At 40.1% G+C, this 8,860-nt stretch overlaps 1 protein-coding gene across 1 annotated transcript in view; it reads left to right on the forward strand.

Annotated features, from left to right (window-relative positions):
• The window catches only part of RTN1 (reticulon 1), a 198,320-nt gene that overhangs the window by 182,186 nt on the left and 7,274 nt on the right, over nt 1-8,860 (forward strand). The window contains exon 6 of the mRNA XM_014545954.1: nt 8,106-8,313. Within this exon, the coding sequence (XP_014401440.1) occupies nt 8,106-8,313 (208 nt within the window). The remainder of the gene's footprint in view (nt 1-8,105; nt 8,314-8,860) is intronic.

Raw genomic sequence — 8,860 nt, forward strand, 5'->3', positions numbered from 1 at the left:
GGAATCGAACCTGGGACCCTTCAGTTTGCAGGCCGATGCTCTATCCACTGAGCCAAACCAGGTAGGGCTGGAGACTGTACAATTATTACAACATAAATAATTATATTTGCAAGCTCCCTCTCTGCAGATTCTAATGAGATCCAATGGGAAAACTGGCTTAGCAAGGAGTTAAGGGATTTTTTTTTTAATGAAAGAAAAGCCTCATTATACACATAACACTCCAAATGTAGGTAGTTATTACTCAATTGAAAAATAAAAGTATTTTTTGCATTATGTTATCATTTTCAAGAGAATCTTTATGAGGAAATGTCTCAAAGTTTGGGGAGAGAAGAAAGGCTTTATTGTTCTTCTAAAAGTGGTACATGCACATTATGACAATTCCCATTTGTACGAAGAGAGGTCAAATGAAAGTCGCAAGTCACCCAAAGTCCTACCACCTACAGTTAACGAATGTTAATACTTCATCATTTTTAAAAGTATTCTCTCTCTGGTCCCCCTACCCCCTCCATGCCTTCCTCCTAATTTCTTCTTATATTCAAAATGGTATTATTACTCAATTCTTTTTTATCTTTAGTTAATATATTTGAGACCAGAATCTGTAATCGATATATTTTAAATTAGCTTATGATAGAATCAAGTTCTAAAATCCACTGAATCCAGCAAACGAAAGCTAACATATATGGTTGGATCGTTTTCAGACTATCACTTTTCTTTTTGAAATAATTAAATGTATGTCACCAACACATTTCCCATCCTTCTCAACACGCTGTCCTAAGTTATGTGCATGTCTGGTCATGTATTAATATTTACATATTGTCACCTTTCCAGTGCTTACAAAAGTACACACAACCATTCAAAGAAACACAGTTGCCTTATTATTAAGCTCACACTTTAAAAGCTAAGAATTTGACATTAATAAGTCTTTAAAAGCCATCATCTGCCAAAGTGACAATTAATAATAATAACTACATTAAAAATCTTGATAATTACAATTATATTTTAAGTAAGATAACATTTTTAGGAGTTTTAGAACTTAGAAATATAGAGTTCTATTTCCTCCAAATATACTGGAGCTATATTTTTAAGTTAAAGCTGAGCAAAGTTATAATTTTCACACAATCAAATCCTTAAGTTCTTTTTTATTTTCATTATTGCCACGGGGGGAGGAAAATAATTTAAGCATTACTTACAAGGTCTTTGCCCAAACTGGCATTCATTATGAACAAGTGAAAAGTACAACCATAACAGATTCAAATGTTTAGAATTTATTGCAGTTCCACTCATTTCACAGTGGTTATACTGTATGTCTTGTCTTCAGGTACATTTCATCACTCCGCAGAGCAAATCTAGTGGTAATAGAAGTCGAGAAGGACATAACATTTTATTGAACAGAACAGGAGTACAAAGAGAAATCATTCCTTATCCTTATCTTACATCTTTCTAGTTCAAGAAATATTTTTATTATTATGGTATTGGTCAAAATTTTTAAATTTACTCATTTATTTTTATAAAGAACCAACAGTTGTCTACCTCCGAGGTTCTTTTCTATTCTAATACAACGCTGGTTTTTTAGGGTGTGGCCCAGACTTAAGATTTTGTGACTAGTTATGACTGATGACCACCCACCAAATGAACAGTTTTGTATTTTGATATGGCCAGGAAGCTTAAAGAAAGAAAAGCACACGAAGACATTCATTGTTCAATACCTTGCAAATCTTTCTGGGTGCCTCCCTCCACGACCATGTGCCCAAAGTCTCTTTTTCTCTCCATATGGCCATCTCTGCCTTTGATGCCAGCTGCCCTGTGGAGACTGCTCTAAACGAGCCCATTTGCTGGAGTTTTAGCAGGAGGAGCTGGCCATACTGTCTTAAATAGTAGGCCCTGCTCTTTCACTTCTTAGCCAGGCCCACCCATCACCATGACAATGGACCTAAGTATCATTGTGCTACCTTTGCAGCAAGGGGAGAATGTGGTCCTGGTGCTTAGAACCAGCAAGCAGAACCACATTCAGCTGCTTCACAAAATTCACAGAAACATAAAAGCAGTTGGTGTTTCTGAAGGGTAGTCATTAGAAGAATGTGTTTGCTTTTGTCTCCCGTGGAATTAAAATACCAGACATCGTTGCTGGCTGTGGCTTTGCTCATCAAATCCTCCATTCTCCGTTGTTCCACCAAAGCTCACGTAGAGGATCACCCTTGTGGGTGACATGCTGTGCTCTTTTACTGTCTACACAGAGCACCAGGCTTAGTGTCTCTCCCCTTTCAGGACATCTACAGAATGATTTAAACCTCTAGAAACAGTGCTGCCATTTTTCTCTTGACGCTATCTTGGCTGCATTTGGAGCTGTGAAGCAAGGGCCTGGGAAATGGAACCATTGCAGGTGTTTTATTAGCAAAAGACCCTTCCAGAAGTTTCCTCTCTGGGCTCAGGGCGCCTGAAGTACCATTTAAAGGTTTAATTTACGTAAGAGACTTTTCAAGGCAGAGGAAGCTCATGAATTTGTTGACTGGAAGCTGTCATCTTTGAAGGTCTCTGTGTATGTTGAAAGTATTTTTATGCATCTGTTTCCATTATGTTTCTCCAGTTTGATAGCAAAATAAAGGAAAGTTCAAGTAGGGAAAGTTACTGTTTCTTCTGGTTAACTTTGAGGGATGGTATTTTGTTTGCCTCATGAGAATCAGAGAAACTGGCTTTTCTATACTGCTTTGGACACTGGATTGTAAAGAATTGAGGTTTTTATAGCCTTCTAATCCCTTGTAGAAGGTAGTCAGTTATCATAACCAATTATTGGAAGTTTGCTAAAATAAAAACTAAAAGTCAAGAGCATGTCATTTTCAACAAGCCTTTAACTGAAATGCTGATATTACCTATGAATAGGATTTCCTCACTTGGCCTTTTAAAAAATAGCATTAACTGCCCGGCCAGTATGGCTCAGTTGGTTAAGCATCTTCTAGTGCATTGAAAGGTCACTAGTTCAATTTGAGGTTCGATTCCCAGTTGATTCCTAGTCCGGGAACATGTCCCTGGTCGGGGTGTATATGGAAGACAATGGATCAATGTTTCTCTCTCACATTGATGTTTCTCTCTCGGTCTCTTTCCCTCTCCCTTTCTCTCTCTCTAGAAAGAAATCAATTAAAAAAAATTTTTTTAAGTAGCATTAACTTCTCACAGCAAGGGATGCAATGCTACCTGTAATCTTTTTTGGACCAAGATGGAATATAAATAAATATATTTGGGAATATGGTGCAATAATGCAGATACTTGTGCACAGTTTATTGCCATTTCATATTATTCCCTTATTCCACATTTTGCCTTCTAAATGAAATTTGAATATCTGCACCACTGTCTTCTTACTTCCTACATTTTTAATAAATTTTCTGAGTACTGTAGCCACTATTAGGTCATATAATGGAATACATTTATAATAGTTTCACAAACCAAAAAATTTTGGACTACATCAAAGGGCTGTTTTCTAGAAATTTGACATAACATTTTATTTCCATTTAGCTATTAGTTAAAACCTTGGATCACTTCTATTTTTCTCTTCTGTTCTTGCTTGGATTATGGAAGTGTGGGTAGCACTGATTTCAGTATTTCAAATTTGCTAGTTCACCCTTGAGGTGAATTAGCACTAAGTCAGCCCCAGGCAGGCTGAGGTGTGCCCCCACCTGTGGTTTGGGGACTGAGATGAGATCACCAAACCCAGTCCGTTTATCAGGTTGATAGGACACACTGATCTCTTATTCCAAAGCCATATGGTTTTTGGCAAAGTAACTCATAATTCTCACAATTGGCAAAACAATACAGTAATTTACCTGTCTTGGTGAGCATGCCTAGTGAATGTGTACTCTGGTGTACAACCTCTCATCTGGCCTTTCTACATTAGGAGGATATTGAAAGAGGAGAAAAGCTACCTCTACTTTGTTGGACCCAATGACAACTTTGGGTAATTTATTGCAGTTACAGAGTTATTGGTAGTTTTTTAACGTAGGTTCTAAGAAAATTTTATTCAAATATCCATTTTTCTGGATTGGGTGCGATAAAGCTTCCTACACAAGCTTACATCACCGTAAGCAAAATTAAAATGTGAAAACTTGGCATTTGCACAGCAGACTGGGAACACAGAAATTCTCTTCTCTGATCACACCCCATCACTTCCTACCCTTCCCGCTGAATCATCAGAGCTTCGGGCCATTTGCCAGCACTCTGACAACACACAGCCACTGCCATTCTCCCGGCCCATCCGCCCAATGGTCTTCACTGCCTCTTATTCCCAGCCCGGGCCCAGGGTGTTCATTCCAATTCTGTCCTCTTGGATCTTCAGCAACTCTAACCATGCTCCTTGTGCCAGTTCAGAGCCCTGGCTCAGCTCCACCGCCTGCTGCTCAGAACACCAGTCTCGAACCCTGCTGACTGGATCCTTTAGAGCAGTGATGGCGAACCTATGACACGCGTGTCAGAGGTGACACGCGAACTCATTTTTTTGGTTGATTTTCCTTTGTTAAATGGCATTTAAATATATAAAATAAATATCAAAAATATAAGTCTTTGTTTTACTATGGTTGCAAATATCAAAAAATTTCTATATGTGACACGGCACCAGAGTTAAGTTAGGGTTTTTCAAAATGCTGACACGCCGAGCTCAAAAGGTTCGCCATCACTGCTCTAGAGATCCTCCACTTGAACCAGACCCTTTTTACTTTCTGGCCGTCCTTTCATCCATTTCTTTTGGAGTCTTTACTATATTTTTCTAGATCAGGGCTGTTCAGATAACAAGACACATAAGTAATTTAAAATATTCTAGTTATATTAAAAAAGAAACAGATAAAATTAATTTTGATAATATATTTTATCTAATCCAACATATCCAGAGGACTAGCCTCTCAACATCAAAGAAATCAATATGAACAGCATTAATGAGATACTTTACATCCTTTTTTGGACTAAGCCTGAAATTTGATACACAGTTTTTCCAAATGGACCAGCCACATTTCACTCAGTAGCCACCTGTGGCTCCCTACAACTATAGTGAATAACACAGGTCTTTGACTTTTCCTAGTCTCTTCAAGTCCTATCCCAATCGCCTCAGTCTCAGGAAGACCTCAGGACTCAAATCTGCCTCCAGCCACTTCGTGTTATTCCCTTTCCACCTCAACACATGTCCGTTGCCCCCGCCTGCCCTCTCCACTAACATTTCCAGGTTTCACTCAACCTCAAGGTTAACTTGTTGCTACGACTCCTCAAACTACCATTCTATTTACCGTCTTCTTTATTACTTTGAATTTCCCAGCACCTACTCAACCACAATTGCATCCCTTAGTCTCTCCTCTCTTGGAGGTTTTCTCTACTCTCATGACTTCGATCATCATTTCCACTCAGAATACAGCCAAATGTAAGTGTTCAGTTCTTTTTACTAAATTTCAGTCCTGCATTTCCAAGTGCCTACTGTATACATCCATCTGAATAGCATTGGAATATGATATTACTGGCATTTAACTCGCAGATACTCTAACAAATCCTAGAAAAAATCATTTAATTTCCAAGCTTTAAAAAAAGTAATGCGCATTGCGTGTAATTGTCAGTCTCAACTCATCCCTGATCCCTATTCCATCTCTGCCCCCGGCTATGCCAAAATACCCTGCGTTGATGTCATCATGTCGGAACCCAGAGGTTTAAAGCCAAGTGTCAGCTTTTCCTCAAACCAGCTCACCCTTGGATTTCCTACTTTTGTCGGTGATATTAATCACTCACTCACCCAGCTTGGAAATGTTGCTTTCACCCTTAATTAGCTCTTCCTCCTTTCTCCCACAGCTAATTAGTCACCGTTCTTGTCAACGAATCCCTCATAATATTTCCCTTTATCCACCCCATCTTCTTAACAAATTGCTCCCACATTCACAAACCATCCCACGTCCACTGTCATCAATCCCAGTACTATCCCTTCCTTGAAATCACCTTTTACCACCTCCAACAACACAAGATACACTGGCACTGATACATTTTTAAGTGAATGTCCAATCTTCCCAGCTAGATTCTTTTTTAAAATATATTTTTATTGATTTCAGAGAGGAAGAGAGAGGGAAAGAGAGAAACATCAACGATGAGAGAGAATCATTGATCAGCTGCCTCCTGCGCGACCCCTACTGGGGACCAAGCCTGCAACCTGGGCATGTGGCCTGACTGGGAATCAAACTGTGACCTCCTGGTTCATATGTTGATGTTCAACCACTGAGCTACACCAGCTAGGCTAGATTCTTAAAAGAACAAAATTTCATGATACTTTCATCCTGCAATTACTAGGTAAATAGATAACCAATGACTACTTATTGCTGATAAGTCACTTTCACTTTAAAAAAAAAAGTCCTTTTGAATACCTAACTCTAGAAACAGATTTAAACATAATCAGGTTGCCCAAATTAATTTTGCAGACTTTTGGGGACATTTAATATATAACCAAATATGTGAGAGATACGAGATACAACTGTTTTGTTTTGGGAAAAGCCTCAAACTTAGGTTTGATCTTGCTTTTCCTCTTAACTAGTCAATAGACGCGTTTCTCAACTTTTACCTTCCTCACCTGTTATATAGCAGTCTCCCCTTATCTGTGGGGGATACACCCCAGGACTCCCATGGGTGCCTGAAATCTTGGATAGTACTGAACTCTGTGTACTATGTTTTTCCTAAAAATACATTCCTATGATAAAGTTTAATTTATAAGTTAGGTATAGTAAGAGATTAACAACAATAAGATAATAAAATAGGACAGTTATAACAATATACTGTAATAAAAGCTATGTGAATGGCTTTGGGGTCATTAGTAAGTAAAACAGGGTTACTTGAACACAAGCACTGTGATACCCCCACAGTCCATCTGATAATGTAGAAACTACTAAATGACTAACAGGTTTGGAGCATGAACAGTGTGGATCCGCTGGACAAAGGGAGGATTCACATACTGGGTGGGACAGAGCACAGGGGCTTGAGATTTCATCACGTGACTCAGAATGGCATACATTTAAAATTTTATGAGTTGTTTATTTCTGAAAATGTCCACTTAATATTTCTGGACCACAGTTGGCCCCGGAAATCAAAACTATGGGTAAGGGGTGACCACTGGATACCTATCGAATAGAGTTTATTGTAAGGTTTAAATGAGGTACTATCTGAAAGTGTTTTCAATTTAAATTTTTTTCTAAAAAGATTGAAAGAGGGAAATAACTGAATGATAGATGTGATATAGATTTTAAAGTGTGTATTTCAGATTTTTAAGTCACAGATCGTGTACAGCCGCTACCCCTCAGTGTTGGAGGCAGGCCGGGCATTGGCTGGGATCTCCGGGGCCTGACGTCACTCTCCAGAAGGCACCGCTTCACCAGGCCCTCCCTTTCCACTGCTGTTCCTAATCTCAGCACAGAAACACTTGTGTGACTGCTGTGCACTCACAGGCCACCACTGAGACGTAAAACTGTCACCAGGGCTCGAGATACACACAATCCATGCCACCCAAAAACAAGGGAGCGGGTTCTTTTTTAAAAATAATATTTCTTATTGCTTTCAGAGAGGAAGGGAGAGGGAGAGAGAGATAGAAACATCATTGATGAGAGAGAATCATTGGTTGGCTGCCTCCTGCATGCCCCCTAGTGGGGATCAAGTCCACAACCTAGGCATGTGCCCTGATGGGGAATCAAACCATGACCTCCTGGTTCATAGATAGACACTGAACCACTGAGCCACACCGGCTGGGCAAGGGAACAGGTTCTTCACAAAGTCTTATGTATTTTCAGTTTTGCTTCAAAGTCATATAATTTGGGCCACTATGCAGATGGCATAGCCCAGTGAGATATGTTCCTAGAGATAGGGTTGCTGGAGAGTCAACGGCCTTTTCATATCTGGGAATTTATGAACCATCATCAGAGATGGAAAAGATTCTTCCAAAGCAAAATGGAATGACAGTGAGTGCCCTGGGCAAAGCCCTATGTCCCCTCACTTGAGTTTAGGATCCGAAGGCCAGTGAGAACCTGCAGCCACGGCTTTGCCAGCGAGCCGCAGCGGCGTCCCCGGGCCCTGCCCGTGTTAAGCGCTGTGTGCTCTGTCTCCTCCCACAGCTATTGACCTGCTGTACTGGCGGGACATCAAGCAGACGGGGATAGTGTTCGGGAGCTTCCTGCTGCTGCTCTTCTCTCTGACCCAGTTCAGCGTGGTGAGTGTGGTGGCCTACCTGGCCCTCGCCGTGCTCTCGGCCACCATCAGTTTCCGCATCTACAAGTCTGTTCTACAAGCCGTGCAGAAAACCGACGAGGGCCACCCTTTCAAGTGAGTGCCCCGGCCAGGCCGGCCCTGGCCCAGCCTCTCCCGGGCTCTTTGCCTCTGCCGCTGTTTCACTCCCCTACACTTTGGGTCATGTTTCTCTGAGACCTAACAGGCCTCTTAAGGGTTACTTTAACACCCTCTCTTCTAATCTCTAATGTTTCTGGTGAATTTCTATAACAAACTCAATTGTCTCTATTCTAACACCTATTGTTTTACTGATTTTTAATATTTTAATTATTACCAATTAAATATGTAATATTTATTTATTTTTAAGCCTCACCTGAGGATATATGTTTCCATTGATTTCAGAGAGAGAGAAAGGGAGGGGGAGAGACAGAGAAATATGGACATATGCGCTCTGAACCGGCAACTTGGGTTATGTGCCCTGACTGGAATCAAACCCGCAACCCTTGGGTACATGGGACCACGTTCCAACTAACTGAGCCATACTGGCCAGGGTTTAAATACTTAATATTTAAATTTAACATAAGTTTACTTATATAATATAAATTTATATTTAACATTAGTATTTTATATTTAGTTATTCCTA

This window comes from Myotis brandtii, unplaced genomic scaffold (assembly GCF_000412655.1).
Source record: "Myotis brandtii unplaced genomic scaffold, ASM41265v1 scaffold423, whole genome shotgun sequence".
Classification (NCBI taxonomy): domain Eukaryota; kingdom Metazoa; phylum Chordata; class Mammalia; order Chiroptera; family Vespertilionidae; genus Myotis; species Myotis brandtii.